The sequence below is a fragment of the Cryptomeria japonica genome, chromosome 9 (genome assembly GCF_030272615.1).
Source record: "Cryptomeria japonica chromosome 9, Sugi_1.0, whole genome shotgun sequence".
NCBI lineage: Eukaryota > Viridiplantae > Streptophyta > Pinopsida > Cupressales > Cupressaceae > Cryptomeria > Cryptomeria japonica.
Genome location: NC_081413.1, coordinates 134,346,905 through 134,370,346, shown reverse-complemented (window position 1 = coordinate 134,370,346; position 23,442 = coordinate 134,346,905). Strand labels below are relative to the sequence as shown.

Sequence of the window (23,442 nt, the reverse complement as noted above, 5' to 3'; positions counted from 1 at the left end):
ATTATTTATTATATTATTTATATATTTAATCTAAAGAATATTATGTATAAAACATAAACTGTATAATATTTTTATTTAATAATACATTAAATTTAATTTTATATATATATACAACAAACTACTTTAAAGACAAAAATAATACTCTTATCATATTTTTATTTTAATGTAAATCAAACTCTTTTTCAAATAAATTTGGAAAATAAAATAATTTAAAATAAATAAATATAGAACCAATCCCTTAAAAAAATGTTCATATTAGAACCTTCATCCATCAAATATTCTCAAAAAGATTCAACTAAATCATAAAGAAAATATACTTGAAATGATTACTAATCATTTACATTTAGAAATACAATTAAAAAAATAAAATTTAAACCTATTCAATTTTATATAATGAAAAAAATCTTTTAACTTGAACATTTAATATAAAATTAAATAAAATATGTGATACTTTAAAAACAAAAACAATACTCTTATTCCATTGTTTTATAAATATATAAACATATTTAAAAATATATTATATATAAATAAATTATAATATAATTAGAAAAGAAAATTTTAAAAATTAAGCATAAAAGTTATTTATATTAATAATATCAAAATCTTTGACTTCTAACCCTTATCTATGCGCTGAGATGTTCCTAGAAATGATTGGTCTATATTAGAAAAAGGATATGTTGAAATCATTAAAAATCATTCAAAAAATCTGGATATAAACATACCCATGACTACAAGCCATGGTGGAGATATTCCAATTCATGTACTATTTCAATTGCTATGTTTTCATCTCCTTTACGCTCGCTATATTACACTTAGTTAAAAAAAAAATTCAAAACAATTTCCTTAAGTTATAAACTTGAGGTTGTAAACATGATCTACTAATGAATTCCAAGCAATAAATTAGATTACTCTGGAGAGGGAATCTATTGGAGACCATTAGAGTTTAAGTTACTTGATGAGTACCATCTTTTTATTATAAAAAATGCGTGTGAAGATTTGCGAGATGAAACGGAAAATTTGGGGATTTGTACCGGACGAGATAGAATCCAACGGCTCTAAGACACACACAAAATATGCTTTGGTTAATGGCCCTCTTCTCTTGCCATTTATTGTCGTTTTTATCCGTGTTAGCCGTGGATTTGATCCATGCATTTCAGATGTCATTCAAGAATTTAAGATAATTTGATGTTTGACGTAATAAATTGAAATATGTAATATTAAAAGAGAGAAAATTGAAGTTCACATTTCATGAGTCGATAGAAAAGAAGATAAATGATTTTTTTGAAATTATTAAATAAGAAATTAATTACAAACTATAGAATTGTTTGTTCAAATTTTTAATTCTATGCATTGATTGACTAAATTAATTTAAAAATTAAATTGAATGGATGCAATAGTATCCTGCTTTGGCAGGAAATAAATGTCAAATGACAACTAACGATGAGCATTTATAAAATAGGCATGGGTTCTTTTAAAATTTTACCATCACTACAAGAAGAAAATCTTACAATTGTACAACCCATTTTAAAAAGCTTCATTTTGCAAAAACCATACACGGGAAGCAAAAATAGTTAACTATTTCATGTGTATTTGGTTAAAAACATCATTGTCAATACAAAAGCATTATGAAGTTTCTTTCTGCTTCCAGTGGAGAAAATATCAATGGTGACTATTAAGTTAGCTTGGTTTATCATAGCACATCATGATTCTACATGATGAACATCAGTCCAAAGCATTGCTGCTGCCAATAATGTGATTGTTGCTGTTTCAACTCGTAGTCGACAAGGCCCAAGACCAACAGGTATAGCACCTGCCTTAGTCAATGCTTTGACCTCTTTATCAGTGAAATCTGAAATCACATCCTTATATTAGTCCATTCCATCTTTCATATAAATTATTGACAAAACATTCTTAGTTTAAATGCAATTCAAGAAGATTCTCATAGAACCATGAAAACAATGGTGTGACAAGTGTCCCTTAATAACACCAGACAAAAAACACAATCTACTTATGGTCCTTGGAATGGATATTACTGATAGTGGTGGTATCCAATGTAACTCTCAAACATGTATCAGACAACAGAAGAAAAACGAAGAATATTCATATGAAATCAACCACCCCACAATAGCCAATAGTTGTGGACTTGGATTGTCCGTTACCTTGTGGTCTAGCATTGAGTTTGAGCATTTATTGCCATGATGACCTGGGTTCAAATCCAACGTGCATACAAATCGTGTAACAATGCAGTTAATGGAGTTTGTAAAATTCAGTCAAGTCCCATCTCCAAGGCTTAATTAAAGAATGATAAAAAAGAACAATCTACTCCAACACATTAAATCAAATTATGACACAAATTTCAGTGTGTTGTTGCCAAAATTAGGCAAAGATAATAAAGGTGTCATATAAATATGCTAAAGCTCCAAGAACCATTATATTTATAAATCTAAGATAAACAAGGATGTATTCTAAAAACATGAAACATAAACACAATATTTAGGCAAAAGAATGAGAAAAAAGAAAGCTGTTTGCAATAGGCAGAGCAAAATTGACGACACAAGATGTTTTCGAATGAATTCCATTTCACATCAGTTTACCAGACCAGCAGTCTGGATTGTTCTTCGCAAGGATAATCAGTCTCTAGAAGCATGACGAATGAAATAATCTTTGACCTTTAGGGTAGTTCAATCATCTTCATAACCGCAGGCAGTGTGCTTGTGATCAAATCAAATAGTGGATAGTTAGGATTCCAAATTTTTAATTTGATGTTAGTTTGTGAAGCAGAACAACACTCTTGAGCCTTGTCAGGCTGAAAGATATTGCAGCCATCAAGCAAACTTTAAAACACAATATGCAAAAATCAATTCCCAAGATGAAAGTTCTTCAAACTTAATTCAATCTGCCAGGGTTTATTTACAACTTCTTATGATTGACTTCTGTTCAATATGACTGAATTATATTCAATTTCATTTCCTCATTCACAAGCTCTATCCAATTTTCTTTGCGCAGCTATAGTCTTTTGCCTCAGCCCTTTCCTTACAATCCTCTGACAATTTCTTTTCCTTTTCTCCCCTGCACGGTGGTTTTCTTTACCTTGCTCCAAGCTCTGTTTTAATGCAGCTAATCACACTTGCAAAAGTCTGTTCTGATCTTCATCTTCCACGCATTTTCACCCACATTTCTTCTCTGCACATAAACTCTCCTCTACCTTTTCTTGCGCAACCCTGTCACACTGATTTCTGCTTATTCCGTGCACTCTGCCAGACACCTCTTGTTTGTCCCTTTCTCTATTCCTTCTCAGAGCATAGAGATGTCTTCTACTTCATTGCTGAAACTGCTAGCTTTAATAAAAAAAATTGCCTTCCCTCTACCCCACGCACCAACTCTGTCTATCATTCACTCTTTTTTTATGCCAAAAAGTCTGTCTTTTCCTCTTCCCCTGCATAGCAGCCTATACCCCTGTCTGGCTTCCTTAACTTTCATTTCCCACGCATTTTCATATTCCCCCAGCAGAGTATGGTTTTAATTTAGTTATATTATTCTACAGTCAACTCATTTGCACTCCATTTATGAGTTTCATTTAATTTTATTATTAGATGCTGAAACATTTGGAAATCACCTAAGTTTCCAGTCCCGGTTTAGGCTTTTGGGTTCGGGTTCGGGTTTGAGTTCGGGCTTGGTCAAAAAAAATTTGGGGGTTTTGGGTTCGTTTTTGGTTCGGTACAAAAACATATAAAAGAAAATATATATATACCTATATGCAGCAGTCGCTAAGTTCAAAATACACCACTATGCTAATAGTCAAATAAGTTAATAACATAGCAAAATACAAACAATATAAAACAATTCATTGAGGATGATGGATGGCAGAAGGCCATTAGCTCCTGTGTGAAAATGCAAGCTGTCACAGACTCACAAAGCAAAGAGATCCAAAACCAGATTGGAAAGCATTTGTGAGAGTATTTACTTTTTCTCAAAAATTCTAAATACACAGTATATTAATGCCATCTTCAATTAGTATTTGCCTGGTCATGAAACAGCATTCATGACTCAATCAATAGTCAAATTTCCTGAATATTTTCAGGTTCATGTTTAATTGCTAAAGCCTCTCAATCAGTATTTAAGAGCATGTCATAAGGATATAAAGGATTTACAAACTGAGGATCCCTTAATATTGCAATTACAGTAGTCATATAGCAAATTCATATATCATCTTTTGGTTTCAAATTCTAACTTGCAGTCCAATGTTGGAAAATATGATAGCTTTTCTTGTCTTTGGATCAAACATAGGATGATGGAAGTGCAATTTCAAAAGAATATATGCATCTTTTGAAGTACAGTATGAAAATAAATTTTAAATTCTTATTCCTTTCAATCCCTGTTGGCCTTTTATCTCTAGGTAACTTTCTGGTCATCCAGATCAATCATCTTTCTATCGCTACTCTGATTAGATTTTTTTCTTCGTAATGTGCAATATAAACTCTAAAGTTACTGGTTTATTTTGAGATTGGCACACATTTTCAAAAATCTGATATTATGACTATATTCTTGAGTCCGATGTACAAATTATCCATAATTAGGAGTTCTGTTGTATTGATGAAAATAATATGACATAAGCAATTCTAATTTTCAGTGTTTGAGATTTTTATTTTACAAAAATGTGCATACAGGGAAAAAAAAAATGCATTTTGGTAATATTCTGCTTGGATTCCTTGAAAGATGACAACATTCTCCTTGGGTTCGTCTAGGTTTGGCAGGGCAGAACCCACAGGCTGTGGGCAGGACCCTAGCCAAACCCACAGAGGATCAGACCAGGACCTGGGGGATGCAAGGGAAGGACCCGATAACATAGGAAATCACCAATACATAATAAACATTTGAAAACAAGTATTGGACAAGGTTTTATAATATCCTGGCAATGAAACATTAAGACTGAAACTGAAAATAAAATCAAACCCAAACAAGTCCAACAGCAACACAAAAATTTTGATTTATGCAGATTGCCTTTGTTGACCTAGATGTTCCGAGATCAAACACTAGTTATATTATTCTCCAGTGAACTCATTTGCGCTCCATTTATGAGTTTCATTTTATTTTATTTTTAGATGCTGAAACATTTGGAAATCACTAACACAATAAACATTTGAAAACAAATGTTGGACAAGGTTTTATAATATCCTAGTAATGAAACATAAAGACCAAAATTGAAAATAAAATCAAACCCAAACAACTCCTCCAACAACAACACAATTTTTGTTTGATGTGGATTGCCTTTGTTGACCCGGATGCTCCAGCATCAGACACCACGGGTATGAAATTTATGAGCATAGCTCACAAAACCAAGTTGATTGATCAAATCACTCTTCCAAGTTGAAAACAACCTACAACGAACTCCACCACTAGAAATGCTTCCTCCTCTTCCAGCACTTGACGGGTACAACTCCCCTCTTCTTTTGCCAAATCTTCCCTTGATTTCTTCTTCTTCTTGTGAACCTACGTCCACCATTGGCCAACCCCTTCCACCAAATTGTTTTGTCTTATTCTAATTTATCTTTATATAAATCAAGATAATCAATTTCAGGGAAATTAAAGATTTCCATCTCCTCATCTTTCTTCACCATTTCATAATTTCTAATTTTCCAATTTTCTATTCTTCCTACCACTTCAATAAAATACAAATTACAATTAGCTTCAATATCTGATTCAAGCAAAGTATCATTTGACTCTTTCCTCTTTACATTCGCTTCTTTTTCTTCTTCACGCTGTTTTATTTCCTCGTTTTCTTCCACTCTCACTACCACATCTAGATGCAAATAATCATCACCTTTAATACAAAAATCAGAAAATTTAAACTTTACCTCCTTTGTCACTGCTGAAATGTATTTCCCACTCTCAGTTGCACTGCTCAATACAATCAGGTCCTCCAATGAGCTCTCTACCATGGTTGCATTTTCATCCTCTTTTTCGTTTGTTATATGCATAATGTCAATTTCGAACAAGTTTTTATGAGAGAAATAATGGAATTCAACCTTACCCAATTTCTGACTTTCTTCATCCTTCTTCGTGGTCTCAACATCTACAAACTTTGGGATACTTGCAAAGCATGACTCCTCTTGTAACTCTTTCACAAACTTATTTCCGGAAATCAAACACACCTTTGATTTGTCTTTACTCTTCTTCCTTATCCTCCAATGGATTCAAAGTATATGCTTTTCCATCTTTCTTTATTGTGTATGTATTTAATTCACCATTATGAACAGCTTATATATCGAATTGCCATGGTCTTCTCAAAAGTGAATGACATGCATCTATTGGCATCACATCATACATAATCTCATCTTTGTAATTGCCAATCTGAAAACTTACCAAACATTGCTCATTCACCATCAAATGATGTTCCTTTTGCAACCACAAAACTCGGTATGGGCTGGGTTGTTTAATTCTTTTCAATGTCAACTTATTTACCATCTCTTCGGATACTATGTTGTACGTGCTACCGCTGTCCACAATGACTTTGCAACATTTCCCACTCACTTTACACCTTGATCGAAAGAGGCTTCTTCTTTGGCTTGGTTCCAATTTCTCCTTATTTGGATTTACCAAAATTCTTCGCATCATTAATGACTCTCCTTTGGGGTCTTCTCCATGCTTTGGCAAATTCTCCTTTACATTTTCAGCTTATGCTACATGCACTCTTGCCTCTTTTCCTTTTCCTCTATCATACTGGATTTGTGGACATTTAAATTCCTGATGTCTCATTTCTCTACATGGGAAACACGTAAAACATGTACCGCTGAAACTTCTTCCTCTACCTCTTCCAAATGACCCTCTTCCATGAGAGTACTCTCCTCTTCCTTTGCCTTCCAACGCACTTGCATGAGATGTGCCTTCTTCCTCTTGCTCATATTGGTTACCTCTACCACTGTTGAAGTGTTCTCTTCCACGTGAAAATCTACCTCTAACACGGGAGTTATTTTGTTGTCTTCTATTCAATTTTTCTTCCGCCTTCAAAGTATATTGATATGCTTCATATACACTACGCATATTGATCAAACTTATGTCATCTTGGATTGATAAGTGCAAACCATTTAGATATCTTGAAACTTGCTTCCTATCTTCTACATGATCGGCTCCTCTGCTTAACCAGTAGAACTCTTCAGTGTACTCCTCAACACTACTCTTCTTTTGCTTCAAATTTTGAAGTTTCTTGAACAAGTTGATATGGTAGTTTGCTGGCAAAAACGTTGATTTAATTTTTGTCACCATTCGATTCCATGATCTAATTTTATCCTTTCCACTTCACTGGCTATCTGTATGCAGGTGATCCCACCATAGGGACGCATGCCCCTTCAATTTGGTGCATGCAATCTTCTTTTGTGTTATCATATTCAAAATATTTATCCATTTCTGCAATCCAATCTAATAATTCCTCTGAATTTAAACTGCCTTTGAAGTTTAGAGGATCAAATTGGGGCTTAAAGTTTATCCTAGTGATAGGCTTATGAACCTCTCTTCTTCTGGATCGAGCCCTAGCTGATTCACTTTCTCACCTCCTTGAACAATCCGTTCTTCCTCATCTTCACTAATGTCCTTTGTATAGGCTCCTCTTCTCTGAGCCATCTCCATTGCGTCCATTTGCATTGTAAGACCTCTAATTGCCTCTACAATTTTAGGCTCCACGCCTCTAGGTCCTCTTCCTATCCAACCTCATCCTCTGTATAGCATATTGGCTACATGTAGGTCTTCCTCTCAACACAAACGAACCTGCTTTGATACTAATTGAAGCAGAACAACACTTTGAGCCTTAACAAGCTGAAAGATATTGCAGCAATCAAGCAAACCTTAAAAAACAATATGCAAATATCCATTCCCAAGATGAAAGTGTTAGCAAACTTGTCATTGATGTCAAAAAGTTGCAGACCAAACAAAAGTATTCATACACAGTTTGCATTTTAGATACAGAAATTATTGGATTGGGATTTATTTTACCAGTTTCCTCTGCTCATGTCAGGCATACAGAATGAGTTCCATTGAATGTTGTTCTTCTTCAAGTCGCTGATAAAAATGATCGGGTATAGAAGACTGTTCATTCTATCATTGTGTTACTTCAGACTAAGATCTCGTGTTGAATGACTTTATTCTGCAATCGTTTTTGTATATACTTCATGGTTTTGTACAGGCAGATCTTCAGATTGTGTTTTTGTCTGAATTTGTGTAATTGTCAACATCTGTCAAATCATTTATTGTTTTCAGCGAACTTATTATGTCAGCAAACTTCAGTCTTGTGTTCAGCGTATAAAGGAATGGTTATTAAGGCATTAGTCATAGACATCGGTTATTAAGTATTTTCAGTTGAAACAGTTTCCTGACAACAAACTTCACTTTTATTATTTATATTTGCTGTTTTAAAGTGTTTGTCTGAAATGATGACTGGATATATTCTTCTTCAGTGATAAGAACTTAGTTAGTTCTCTTTGTTAAAAAGTTGGTTGTAACTTCCTACTATCAACTACTTGAGTCGTAACTGTGTGGTTAGTTACAACTAGTTGGAACTATTGTCTACCTGTCCAACTGATAGCAGTCATTACTTAAGAGGAACAAAGGACAATGTAAGGGTGTCAAGTAGGATCATTGAACAGAGACATATCATGCAAGCCCGATAGAAGAGTTGTGAGTATGCATCATTGACAAGAAGTATTAAGACTGATGTGAAATGAGTAATGTGTGAGACCATTTGATGAAGCGTATCAATTCTGATGCAAAAACAGTTTGTTAATCTGTAGGTGTAAAAGAGAGTTTGTTGAATTTATTTTTGAGTTCCATTAGCCTATTTTGGTCATTCACAGACATTAATATACAATATTTTAGTTTCATTTCAAGAAGTGTAGTTTGATTTGGATATAACATGAAGAGATAAGATCCAAACAAATACAAGATGCCACAATAAAGAAGAGTCGGAAGGTCCCAAGTTCCCTTACACATTAAGATGGACAACTAGTTTTCAACAGTATAGTACGATTTTTGTGCCAAAAAAGCTTTTGATATTCCAATGTTGCAAAAGACAACTCAAGGGATGTTATTGTTTGTTCGAAGAAAAAAGATCTTGTCCATCCACAATTAAGATTCCTCCAGGAGATTGTTCCAAAGTTATAAAGACCCATTAGTATCACCTACGTGTCACACCATCTACATAATAAGCAAATTATATTTTGCTCAAAAATTCCAATATCAAGAACACCTCATTTAAGCGATGATCCAAGTGAAAAGTTTGTCCACAATAATGTAGAAAAATATCCCCATTACAACACAATGGCATCAAACATCCTAGACAATCCCACATTCTCTTTTATTTCTAAATAAATCCTTATTTAATGAGTGCATCAACTATCCCAACGGTTCAATACTCGAGTTTTGTCTTATAAAAACAAATATATGTATTTTCATTCATAGGGTGGTAATTCAAATTTTTGGAGTCATTAATTCTGCCCATCTGAACAAGAGATAGTTCTCTAGTCCTGAAATACATATTTTTAAGTGAGGGAACACAGACTTTCAAAACAAACAAAACAAATTTCCCTCATGCATCCCTCTCCATTTAAATAACTAAATAAGTATGGCAGCATCATTTGCAAAGACAGAGCTTTCCTGGAATTGACTTTATCTATCAAATGAAGAACATAATTTCACAGAGCTGTCACCACATATTTTGACGATCCTAGAAGGAGGCAATACAAACATACTTTATCCCAAATATTGATTCTTGAAAAGAAGGAGGCATTACAAACCTACTTTATCCCAAATATTGATTCTTGAAAACATCCATAGCTGGAATCATGGAGGAGAAGAAGAATCTCACCTCCTTCAGGTCCAACTAATAGCAACCCACCAGCATTTTTGTCCACCACAGATAACGCATCAACAAGTGGGGTTGCCTCTGCCATTGCCAGAAAAGATAAGCTTGATGCTGTTATCTAGAACGCAAGAAAAGCTGCCAGCAGTCAGATGTATGTTTATTGGTTATCCACTGTAACTACATATGCAAGATTCCAATGCATCTAATTAAAAAAAATCATTAAAACATCAAAATAATTTTACATGTCTTTGACCATAGTATTGCTGAAAATTGACGAGTACCATTGGGGCTATTTGTGATGAACCCTTGCTGGTTCAACTCTTCAACCTGCTGTAATTTGTAGATCCTCTTGTAATTTTTTAATTATTAAGATGGTCTTTCAGAAATCGACAGAAGTTGCAGAAGAGGGTTTTTAAATTTGCAACACATATTGAATAATACATGAATTTAATCAACTGAAACAATGAATTGGAGAATTTAGAAGCATACCCGTAGGTCCTTAGCCAATTTATTGAAAAGAAAGAATAAATCAGCAACTTACAAAGTTGCTGATTTTAATTCTGGAACAATTCAAATCTGCTCTTATTTAAATACTAAGACACCCAAACAGTGGAAGATGGTGCCAATAAATGAGAAAGTTGTGTGTTTAGGAAAAGAAGCCTCCAAACCACATAAGAATCAACAACAAAACAGTAAATAGGAAAACCCTACAACAAATCTGCCTTGTAAGAAGCCAAATCTGCCCCAATTCAATTCATTTTGACTTTTGATGAAGCCAACCAAGCTGCAACAATTCGATTGATCTTTCACAATCTCAAAGCTACTGAATTCTGAAGAATGCACGCTCTCCAAAACAGATCCAAACCCTAGCCGCCATAGCCAAGTGCTCACAAGAAAATGTCAAATGCTCAATATCAAGAATGAGGTTTAATTTCCATCTTGGCTGCCTAAATACCCAAAAGGTGCGATTTTTGGCAATTAGGGATTTAAAAATAATAACTTGCTTTTAGGGTTCCCAACTTAACCCTAAAAGTCACACCTAGCTTAGGAGATAAAAAATCTTCACTTAAATAAATTTAAGTGATGCACTTTATGATTTTATATTAATATTTCATTAAAATATTAATTCCCTGTAGAACCACTAAAAAATTCATCTCTCTCATTATTGCTCAGAAACTGAATCTGTCAGAAGCTAGGGTCACAGTTCGCCATGCCAATGAAAATAGGACCATGTCTATTTTTAGCAATTTTTCCCTAAAAAATAGGAAATCCTCATAAAGTGTCAGAAACTGATGAAACGAAGACCAGAACTGAACTCAACATTGAACTAGAACAAATAGACAGACCACTCCTCAAGATACTGCATTATTGACCCCTTTATCCATACTCTGTTAGCCTATAAGGTTCCAAAAATAAGCTAACTCCTCAATCCCAAGTCCCTAACTAGGATGGGGACATTACACTATTCAAAACAGGCACAAAGTCTAATTCAATAGGAAGCAATTTTCTGTTAACTTTCTTTAACCAGAAAGATTATAGGTTCTCTTCCTGCTTGGATATGCTTCAGTTGACTAATTAATTTGGCTTTCAGTCCTATGTCATTGAATTAATCTCTCAGAACCTAGCAGCATTTATGGATCATTTGCAGCAGAAAATACTTTTACGTGACTATATTAAATAAATGAAACAAGTGAAAACAAGTAAGCATATACCAAAACATACAATCGACCACTCCTAGAACTCGCCTGTTCGAATATAAAAGAATAATATATGCAAGATCTTCCTATTCTATCTAATTGATTATTTAGAAAGCTTCACCGTTTGAAAGTTTTAAACAAACAAGATAGAGGCCATTCCCATTAGGTTAGCTATCACAGAATGATGTGCCCCACATTGGAAGTGACCCATGTTGTATTTTTTTCATTTTGCAAGTTGATTTAATTCTTTTATGTTTCATTTCCTCTAATTTATCATTTTGCTTCTGTTTGTGTGCTCTGCATGCCCATTTGCTAGATATTTATTTGACCTGCAATCGGCACCTACACAAGTATTGTGTCCTCTTGCACCATAGTCTCCTTATCCAACTTTACATTTCTACATAGCCCTTGCGTGTGGCAAATTTGTCCCCAAAACCTGTCCCTGCATCACCACATCCCCCATTCCAAAACTCTGTGAAGCTATAAATTTACTGGGAAGAAGCTAGAGTATTGTTAATGCATAGTCAACATATTGATGCAAGCTCATTGCTTTGCAATCTATTATGCTTCAAGATCATTGCATATACCAAGTTTAGAATAGTAAGTTCTTGTTGAATTGAAAATACTGTTGTTGCTCTGTTATTCTCATGATATTATTGTAGTGGTGCTATTTATCTTGCATAGGTATTGTGTTTCTTAGCGAAGAATGTTGACTTTGGGCATCTTTTTGGACCTATCAGTGCATGCTTTATATTTATTGAAGTGTTCATACTTGCAAGTTACTTCTTTGTGCCTACATGGATCTCTGTGGACATGCATGTTGTGCATGTGCTTGTGTCTGTCTGCATACACATCTCTGTGTGTACGCATGCATGTGTGTGTCCTTGTGTGTGAGTGAAAAAGAGTAAGGTCATTCCTCTCCATCTTAAATGCACCATACATGTTTACAAACAAGTTCAGTTACAACAGCAATAAAAGCCATTGATTCAACTTCCACAAATAATTACAGTATTTCCTTCAGTGTGGCCATGTGCTCTGAAATCATAGAGTAGTAACAAATACATGTTTTAATCTAATGATGCCACAACCTGAGTTGATCTTGTTGCCGTGCGTTTTGTGACCACGCCCAACACAAAATAAAGTTTCCCAATGACTACCTTATCCTCTCTTGATCAAAGTCAAATGTATGCTAAGATTGCAAGAAGATCATACGATGACTCCAAGGTTCCGACTGCATACTAGCAACTTTATGTGGATATAGGCTTGTGTGGTGTTGTAGCTGGTAATCCAAGGGGACTTAAACACTTCGAAGAAGATTTCGACAAATTTATAACTTTCAAGGAGATCTTTCGTGAATGATTTGGCTATGAATGGCTCTCTTTTTTAGGACTTTTTGATTGAATAATGCTGAAACTAAATAAGAGGGTTTAGAAAAAGCTACTCTAAAACTAAGAACCCAATAGATAGCAATGTTTAGGATAGAATCAACCGTGCTTCACTTCGCCACTTGTAGACAACTACATGAAACAAGTGCAATCTTCAGGGGATGTGTTTAAAAGATTCTAAACCGCCGATGAACACCATCAGACAACAATCTTCATCCAACAATTCAGGTTAAACATACACATAAAAATAGCTCAGACCAACCTTGCATTTTTGATAGAAATCATCTAACAACAAAAGGTATGTGCATACGATCTTCTCCTTAGAACACTGCAATCAACTTCATTCGCCTAAGTGTTTGAAATAAATCTACTCTAACTAAGAAAAGTGAAACCATGCAAGCTATGAAATAAGATAAGTATACACCATCAATGAACAATGTATTATAGTTTATTACTTCAATAGCTTATCGCAACAATCTCATACAATCTCCCCTATTTACAAATGAAGGGAGTCACCCACTTATATAGACCTCCAGCCTTGATTACATGCAAACCCTAATTAGGGTTTGACCCAAAAGATTCCACACACATGATGCAACAAGGTGGGAATAAACATTAATGAACCATCATGCCCATTATCAATTAATTGCATTCCTACCAAAAATGGTGTCCATTGTCCATTAAATGCACCACTTGCCCAATATGCAATAAATGCACCATCATGCTAAAATCGCCCATTGTGCAATAAAAGCACCATCACCTCCAAAATCAGTTACATGCAAAAGATGCTCCACTCTCCCATTAAGTATGAAGGCTGCCATGCATTATGCCGCCATTTGGTCAAATATTCTACCAATGAATGCGCCACTCCCTTATGTGGTCAAAAGATTCTCATCCAGAAATGGACAACCAATATCTCCCTCATTAATGGCAAATGCAATTGAATCTAGCAATGACAGTCTCCAATTCTCCTTTGGAGACACTTGACACATTCTCCATTTGGAATCCCAACAAGGAAATATCTTCTTTGCACTTGGAGAAAAACTTCTCCCAATTTGTCGCTACCTCCTAAGTCTTTTGCATCGTGTTGTAGAACAAGGAAACATTTTCCAAGTGTACCTTGGAAAATGATTCCACAAAGAAATATTCATGTAATCTGCCCTTCAATAAGTCAATGTCAACTCATCCTCAATCAACCTTCTAGCAAATAATGCATCAACTGTGTTGAAGACTTCTCCTTGTATTTTGTTGACTGGGTCCCTTAAAGATGTAGACTCTCTGTTGAACCTTCCAAAAGACTCCTTTCCAATGCAAACGGCATAAAACCACCATGGGAAGTCATAAACTTCACTTTCTTGGACAACCTTCCCACCAATCAACGTCTGCCTTGCAATTCTCATTAATGCTCTAAGTCGCGGAATAGTCAAGTCCTGGTAAATGTACACATCCTCCCATTAACTATCCGCCATCCCTAGCCTGTTAAAGATAGCTTGAATTCTTCATTGGATTTTAGCCAAGTCTTCGATGAATTTTCCAACTGAAGCAAAGACATCTTCCACCCACTCCTTAGAGCATTGACCTCTTTTCTTGACTTCTTTAGTGTCATCAATAGATTCCTTAGGAAGAGAGGAGGGAAGTACAAATAATGGATCTTCCTCTCTGAGTGGATGTTTAAAACTCCGCACATATTTGTTGTGACGTATTCACACATCACCCCATTGCAAGTGGGGACCCCTACTTTCTGGGGTTTGTTTTTTTTAGGTCTTTTAGCGTTTTGTCTGTTAGCCTTTGCATTCTGAGTGTTGCCAAAGGGATCACTAAGATAGCAGGCTCTGTTTTAGCTAAAGGTGTGTCAGTGGATGCTCCGGGTTAGGGTTTCTTTGAAAGTCTTCCTTAGGGCCCGGTTTTGCTCTTGTTGCTAATTGTGTCTTGCTTGGTGAGTGAATATCCTCTTTGAAGGTCTGAGTTAGGTCAAGTTGGTGAGTGATGAAGTCTGGAATGTCATCCTAATCTTCAAATGCCCTGAAATTTGGCTAAGTCTAGAATGTCTTCCTGATCTTGAAATTTGATTGTCTGGAAAACTGAAGAATCCTCCAAAAACTAGATTTTGCATTATAACTCCTGGAGGTCCGAAACCACTCTCAAACATCCTGACAATATATATGGAATATAACTTAAAGTATAAGAAAGAAGAAAGATATAAGGAAATGTCAGTTATACTTAAATGTTATATTCCATACATGAATCCTGACGGAGAGACCAAAATGTCAAATTTCGCTCCTGACCCTTCCAAAGGGTCCAAAGCGAATTTCGCCCCTGACCCTTCCAAAGGGTCCAGAGCGAAATTCTCCATAAGACATTCTACATTGCCCAAAGTCATGAACTAGCTCATTCCCAGGCATTTGTGAAGGCAAAACACTTATTTGGAGTGAAGAAATGTGAAAATGAAGTCAGGATTTGAGCCCAAGGATGATTTTCACTCCTAACCCTTCCAAAGGGTCCAGAGCGAAAATCCTTATAAACCTCATTTTCTCCCTTGTTTAGACCAACATTCTAGTTTTGAAGTGATGTAATGTGAAAATGTGAAGGATTTTGGCCTAGAACATGACTTTCGCTCCTGACCCTTCCAAAGGGTCCAGAGCGAAAATCCTTGTAAACCTCATTTTCTTCCTTGGTTTGGTTAACTTTTGGTTTCTAAGGCATGAAAGGGGATGGATTGAGGTGTTCTTGCCTTGAAAGATGGTTGGACGCATGAAAAAATGAAGATTTTTTTGCCTAAAGGATGAATTTTGCTCCTGACCCTTCCAAGGGGTCCAGAGCGAAATCCTTATTTTGACTCTCTATTTTGCCTTGAGCACTAGAAGGACTTGGTTTTGAGCTTATTTGGTGGTGAATTGCCTTGATTATGGTGAAAGGAGGTTGGATAAATCAATTTTGAAGGAGAATTGAGACAATGGAATGTGAAATCACCTAAATTGGAAATTTCGCTCCTGACCCTTCCAAAGGGTCCAGAGCGAAATTCCTAGATCGCACCCATTTCTTCCTTGTTTAGACCAGGATCTTAGTTTCTAAGGCATATTGTGAAAGTTTGGACATGTTCTTGCCTAAGGAAGTGATTGAAAGCATTGAAATGTGAGGGTTTTTGTCCAAGAATGAAATTTCGCTCCTGACCCTTCCAAAGGGTCCAGAGCGAAATTCCTAGATCGCACCCATTTCTTCCTTGTTTAGACCAGGATCTTAGTTTCTAAGGCATATTGTGAAAGTTTGGACATGTTCTTGCCTAAGGAAGTGATTGAAAGCATTGAAATGTGAGGGTTTTTGTCCAAGAATGAAATTTCGCTCCTGACCATTCCAAAGGGTCCAGAGCGAAATTCTTTATTAACCTTATTTTTTACCTTGTTTGGGCTTAAAACCTTGTTCCTTGGTCTTGGAGGTGAATTGGAGTTGAAAGAATGAAAGAATATGCTAAAAACAAGAATTTCACTTCTGACCCTTCCAGAGGGTTGTTGTGACGTATTCACACATCGCCCCATTGCAAATGGGGACCCCTACTTTTTTTTGCTTTCTGGGGTTTGTTTTCTAGGTCTTTTAGGGTTTTGCCTTTGCATTTTGAGTGTCGCCAGGGGATCAATAGGATGGTAGGCTTTGCTTGAGCGAGGTGAGTCTTTTGGGCCCCAGAATTAGGGTTTCTTTGAGAGTCTTCTTTAGGGCCTGGTTTTGCTCTTGTTGCTAATTGTGTCTTGCTTTGTGAGTGGGTATCATCCTTGAAGGTCTGAGTTAGGTCGAGTTGGTGAGTGATGAAGTCTGGAATGTCATCTTGATCTTCAAATGCCCTGAAATTTGGCTAAGTCTAGAATGCCTTGATCCTGAAATTTGGCTGTCTGGAATGTCCTGATCCTGAAATTTGACTAAGTCTGGAAAACTGAAGAATCCTCCAAAAACTAGATTTTGCAATATAACTCCTGGAGGTTCGAAACCACTCTCAAACATCCTGAAAGTATAAATGGAATATAACTTAAAGTATAAGTGACATTTCTTTCTTATACTTAAATGTTATATTCCATAAAAAGATCCTGACGGAGAGTTCAAAAAGTCAAATTTCACTCTCGACCCTTCCAAAGGGTCCAAAGCGAATTTCGCTCCTGACCCTTCCAAAGGGTCCAGTGCGAAATTCTCCATAAGACATTCTACTTTGACCAAAACCTAGAACTAACGCATTCCCAGGCTTGAATGAAGGAAAAAACGCTTGTTTGAATGAAGAAATGTGAAAATGAAGTCAGGATCTTGGCCAAGATTAGGAATTTCTCTCCTGACCCTTCCAAAGGGTCCAAAGCGAAAATCTTTATAACTCTTGTTTTCCTCCTTATTTTGGCTAGGCGTTGGCTTGATGGGAGATGAATGGGTATTTTTTTGCCTTGAGAGGGAGTTTGATTGATTTTGATGAACAAGATTTTGGCCTAAAGGAGAATTTCGCTCCTGACCCTTCCACAGGGTCCAGAGCGAAATTCATCATAAACCTCATTTGCTACCTTGTTTGACCTTGAAACCTTCTTCCTCAGGTGGAAAATGATCTAAGTTTGCTTCTTGAAGTGGTTTGAAGTTTGAAAAGTGAGTAATCTAGCCTAGAATGAGATTTTCGCTCCTGACCCTTCCAAAGGGTCCAGAGCGAAAATCTTCTTAAAGCTCATTTTTTCCTAAGATTGACTAAATTTTGATTTGCAGGGTATCTTGGAAGGAAGGATGGACATTCTTGTTGCCTTTGAAGTGTTTGAAAGCGTTGAGAAATGAAGGATTTTGGACCAAAAGGGAAATTTTGCTCCTGACCCTTCCAAAGGGTCCAGAGCGAAATTCCTAAAAGCTCTTACTTTTGCAATAAAGGAAGTCAAGTTTTTTATTTGTTATGGCATGGATGGAAGAAAAATAACTTGCTTTTGCCTCTTGAGGTCGTTTTGAAAGGGAGAAATGAAGGATTTAGCCCAAGAAGTGATTTTCGCTCCTGACCCTTCCAAAGGGTCCAGAGCGAAAATCTTTCTAAGAGACATTTCTTGCCTTATTTGGCCTAATTTTGGTGTCCAAGACATGATGAGAAGAAGAATGAACATGTTGAAATCCTTGGGGATGTTTAGAAGCTATGAAAATGAGGGATTCTAGCCAGGAAAGGAAATTTCGCTCCTGACCCTTGCAAAGGGTCCAGGGCGAAATTCCTTATTAGCCTACTTTTTTGACCTTTCTTGGACATGAAACCTTGTTACTAGGGCAATGAAAGATGAAATCCTACCTTGCAAAGAAGTTTCAAGTTGAAAAAATAATGATTTTTGGTCAAGAATGAAAATTTCGCTCCTGACCCTTCCAAAGGGTCCAGAGCAAAATTCTTAAGATCACCCTTTTTCCTTGCAAATCAAGTCAAGATTTTTGGTTTTTATACCTTGGAGAGGAGTGAGGCAAGATGTTCTAAGTCTTGGAGGTAATTTGAAGTTGAAAAGATGGCAAAATAGCCTTAAAACAAGATTTTCGCTCCTGACCCTTCCAAAGGGTCTAGAGCGAAAATCCTAAAATCTACTTATTCCTTTCAAATTTATGCTAAGCTATGCCTAGACCAAGGTAAAAGATGCCCTTGAGATTGCCCTTGAGTTGATGGTTGTCTCCAAAAATGATGATTTTAGGCCAAAGGAAGAAAATCGCTCCTGACCCTTCCAAAGGGTCCAGGGCGAAAATACTTCAATCACCTATTTTGCCTTGCAAAATCAAATCAAACTTGGATTGGATGAAAGAAGAGAACTATTTCCTAGCCTTGTGAGGTGGATTGCCGTTAAAATGATGAAAAATGAGCTACAAGCAAAGAAATTCGCTCCTGACCCTTCCAAAGGGTCCAGAGCGAAAAACCCTAAAAACACTTTTTCCTTCAAGATTTGAGTAAAACCAGGCCTGGACTACAGTGAAAGAAGCTATTTAGAATGCCTTGGAGAGATTTGGACCTTCAAAAAATGTGAATTTTGAGCTCGAGAGAATTTCGCTCCTGACCCTTCCAAAGGGTCGAGAGCGAAATTCTGGATAGGTCCTGTCCCTGGCTAGGTTGTTGAGCGAAATTCCCAAAATGCAGTGTTTCCTTCAAAATATTGTTGAGCCTAGTCAGTGGTTGAGATGAATGGACCCTGGAGATTGCCTTGGAGAAGGTCAATGATCAAGCGAAGGTGAATTTTGACCAAAAAGAGAAAATCGCTCCTGACCCTTCCAAAGGGTCCAGGGCAAAATCCTTGAAAACACCTATTATTCACCTTGTTTAGGCTAAGTTGAAGGCAAGTTGCAAAATTGTGAAGACAAGGACATGGGAGATTGCAAATCTAGGTTGTGAAGATTTTGATTCATGAAGTGAACAAGCCTAGATGAGGGGTTCAAATAAGCCTTGAAAGGATTTAGACCTACATCACTTTGGATATTTTAATGCCTAGGGAATGAAGATTCATCAAGCTTTAACATTCCTAAGCTAGCCCATTATTTTTCACTAAATTTGCCTATTACAAGACATTTGGGAGGCTGAAACAAGTTCGCATGAATTAAGGCATTTATAATTTAATTAATTAATTTCTAAGCCTTAAAATAAATGAAAAATCCACCTTTGAAGCTTTGGAATTAATTTTAAAAATAAAAAATTATGCTTGAGCGCTCAATACTCATTATTTTGCCTTTACAAGCAAGTCGGCCATCCTTTAAGAGGGGTTTTATTTCATTTTATTCCCTATTTGCCAAGTCGGCTTCAAGGAGAATCAAGGTGAGCGCCCTATATAAGGGAGGTGTATTGTGACAAATTCAAATCATTCATTCATTGTTCTCATGCGAACTTGAAGAGCAGATTTAGAGGAGCGAATTCTAGCTAAGTTGGAGGCGAATTTCTTGCTAGTTGGAGGTTAATTTCCAGAATTTGCCAAGTATTTGAAGGCTAATTGAAGGTGAAATTCTTATAGGGCCTATCCCTGGAAAGAGTTTTGAACTAACTTCATTTTAATATCTTTTGTTGATGATTTAAGGTGTGAAATACTATGTTGAAATGAATTTATTATGTCCTTAATCATCTTATGGTTTGTCTTGTAGATGAAAGAAGACCAGGCCAGATCAAGAACGACCTCCACAAGACCAGACCAAGACAAGGATGACCTTCTCCAATCTAGCATCATCAGGGACGACATCTTCCAGTCCAGCATTCCAAGGAAAAGTACACCATCCATCCTGCACATCAAAGACAAAGGAGGTCAGAGAAAGGGTCCATTGGAGAAGCAGACAGTTCCAGAAGAGTTAATCAAAGTTAGCTTCTCAACACCATCAAATTGGGCATCAACCAAGTGTCAGACAAGGTGGCATCCTAGTCATCACTCCTCCAGTCAGATTGGTCGACCTCAGCGTGTCTAGATTCAATGTACCTGACTCATCAAAGATGGCACAAACTTCGATGTACCTACCCCGGTTATCCATTGGTCGAATATTCCAGAGAAGACGTGTCCAAATAATGCAATTATTTCATTGGTCAGAATTGAGTTGGTTCTAACAAACCCTAATTAGGGTTTTCATTGTAAAATCTCCGCCATTGATCTTAAGTGGATCTGAGCCATTGAATTGTATTGAGGGCACTATATAAGCCCTGGCTCTTCATTTGTAAAGAATAATAGTTAGTCATTAATAGCTAGAAGGTTAATAGTTAGTTCATAGAGGTTAGAATAGCTAATGATTAATAGCAAATAGAATAGCAGTTAGAGTAGAATAGAAAGAGAAGGCAAAGATTGTTGCCAAGATGTTGTTGTAAAAGACTTGTAAAACTTCATTGAAGAAATGGTGAAATCTATGGGTCGATTCAACAATTTGCATGGTCTTTATACTTCTCAGATTTGATTTCATGTTATTAGATGAGTGGAAGAAATGTGTTTGATTGATGGTGAAATTTGTATATCCATACTACTAGTAGTTTGTTGATTGCAGACTTGCCTTGTGTAATCAACTGGAATTATTCAACTTAAGCTTAACTTCAATTGTCGCTTCTTCATTGATATGCATCAGCCTGATGGTGTCTATGCCTGTAGCGATGATCTGAACATCATAAAGCTTTCCTCCGAAGATCGCACTAACCTTGTGGAGATGGTCCTGGGATGTCAAGACAAGACTTAGTTAGAATTTTATCAAAGGTCATTCATTGTTCCTACATTCTTAGTGTCAGAATTAGATCCTTCCCTCGCCCTCATCCTTTTTTCCCTTTTATCAAAAAACCTAGGCTAGTGAAATCATGTGATTCCAACAAATCAGACGTTTAGGTCGTCAAGTGTAAGTCCCCTTGTGATTCCAGCAAAAATCACATCATACCATAAAGAGCTTATCCACAAGTAGAGATCCTACATAACAGGGCCCTTGAAGCTTCTCCGATTGATCCTTCTGCAATATCTTCAGCATTCGGGAGCTTTATTCAAGAGAGGATAAGGTACCTTTAGGTATTTTATTTTGTGTTTGGTCGTGTACAAAATACACATCAACAAGGGTCCAAAGCGAAATTCCTAAAATTCACCTTTTCCTTTCATTTTGTGTCAAGCTAAGCATGGATAAAGATGAATAGAGCTTAGAAGGATCCCTAGGCATGCCTTGGAGTTAATTTTTTGCCATCAACAATGATGATTTTGAGCTAGGACATGAATTTCGCTCCTGACCCTTCCAAAGAGTCCAGAGCGAAATCCAAATGGGTCCTGTCCTTGGCCATGGTCTTGAGCGAATTTCTCCTTCCAAGCCTTCTTGGGGGTCAAACAAGTGTTGTCTTCATGAGGAAGGAGTCCAAAGGTGAGAATCATGGCATAGCAAGGGAAGAAGGAGATGGAATTGTGTCCTAATCTTGAATTTCGCTCCTGACCCTTCCAGAGGGTCCAAAGCGAAATTCCCCAAAACCACCCTTTTTTCTCAATTTTATGCTAAGTCAAGTGTGGGTCAAGATGGGATAAGATTGGAAAAGTCCTTGAGCAAAACTTTGAGTTGCTAGTGATCCGTGAACATGAAGGAATTGAGCCAAATCAAGAATTTCGCTCCTGACCCTTCCAAAGGGTCCAGAGCGAAATTCCTCGGATCACCTATTTTCCTTGCAAATCAAGTTAAGTTTTTTGGATTTTATGGCCTAGATAGGAGTGAGGCGATGTGTCCTTGGTCTTGGAGGTGGATTGGGGTTGAGAGAATGAGAAAATAAGCTCAAATCATGAATTTCGCTCCTGACCCTTCCAAAGGGTCCAGAGCGAAATTCCTATAAACCACCTATTCCTTTCATATTTGTGCCAAGCCAGGCCTAGACCAAGATGATAGAAGCCCTTGTGATTGCCCTTGAATGGATTGTTGTCTCCAAAAATGATGATTTTGGGCTAGAGGAAGAAATTCGCTCCTGACCCTTCCAAAGGGTCCAGGGCGAAATCCATTATAGGTCTTGTCCCTGGCCATGATTTCTAGCGAAATTCTCTTTTCTGGTCATTTTGAAGTCAAACAAAATGTTGCAAACATGGGAAAAGGATCCAAGGATAAGAGTCCAAGTATAGAAAGTGAAAAAGATAGACTTTGGTGAAGGAAAACAAGCAAATCATGAATTTCGCTCCTGACCCTTCCAAAGGGTCCAGGGCGAAATTCACCAAATGTCCTTTTTCTTCCAAATTTGTGCTAGACCAAGACAGTGATCAAGGTAGATTGGGCTTAAAGATTGCCACAAGCATGTCTTAGAAGGGGTTGTGAGTGAAAGAAGCGAGTGTTTTGTCCATGATCAAGAAATTCGCTCCTGACCCTTCCAAAGGGTCCAGGGCGAAATTCTCAATTTCACCTAACTTGCTCATGATAAAGGTCAAAGCATGGATCCCTAGGCTTTGGAGGAAGGAAAGCTATCATGTGTTTGCCTTGGGAGGAATTTTGGAGTAAACAAGTGATAGAATTATCCTGGAATGCAAAATTCGCTCCTGACCCTTCCAAAGGGTCCAGGGCGAAATTCTTATAGGGCCTGTCCCTGGGAAGGATTTTGAGCGAACTTTATTTTGAAGTCTTCTTGTTGATGATTTAAGGTGGAAAATGCTTTGTTGAAATGAACATGTCATATGTACTTAATCACCTTTTGGTTTATTTTGCAGATGGAGAAAACCAGGCCAGGGCAAGGACGACCTCTTCCAGTCCATCATCATCAAGGACGACCACTTCCAGTCCATCATCATCAAGGACGACCACTTCCAGTCCAGCATCATCAAGGACGACCAATTCCAGTCCATCATCGCCAAGGATGTTCCACAAGCAAAAGGGAAGACTCAAGGTGTTCAAGGAATTGCCAGCTACCTCCAGAACCTTCACTTTGCCACACTAAGGAACCACAAGATGACAATGAAAGGCGTTGCCAACATTTCAAGGAAAGGTACACCACCCATCCATCACATCAAAGATAGAGGAGAATCAAATAAGGTCAGTGCAAGGGTCCGTTGAAGAAGCAAATAGTCTCAGAAGAGTTAATCAAAGTTAGCTTCTC

The 23,442-nt window shown here is 36.9% G+C and overlaps 1 protein-coding gene across 1 annotated transcript in view; it reads right to left on the bottom strand.

Moving 5' to 3' along the window:
* Positions 1-1,563: 1,563 nt before the first annotated feature.
* LOC131063259 (uncharacterized) overlaps positions 1,564-23,442 on the bottom strand; it is a 103,355-nt gene continuing 81,476 nt past the window's right edge. The window contains exons 9-10 of the mRNA XM_057997047.2: positions 9,854-9,968; positions 1,564-1,849 (exon numbers count right to left, since the gene is read on the bottom strand). Of these exons, the coding sequence (XP_057853030.2) occupies positions 1,701-1,849; positions 9,854-9,968 (264 nt within the window). The 3' untranslated portion in view covers positions 1,564-1,700. The remainder of the gene's footprint in view (positions 1,850-9,853; positions 9,969-23,442) is intronic.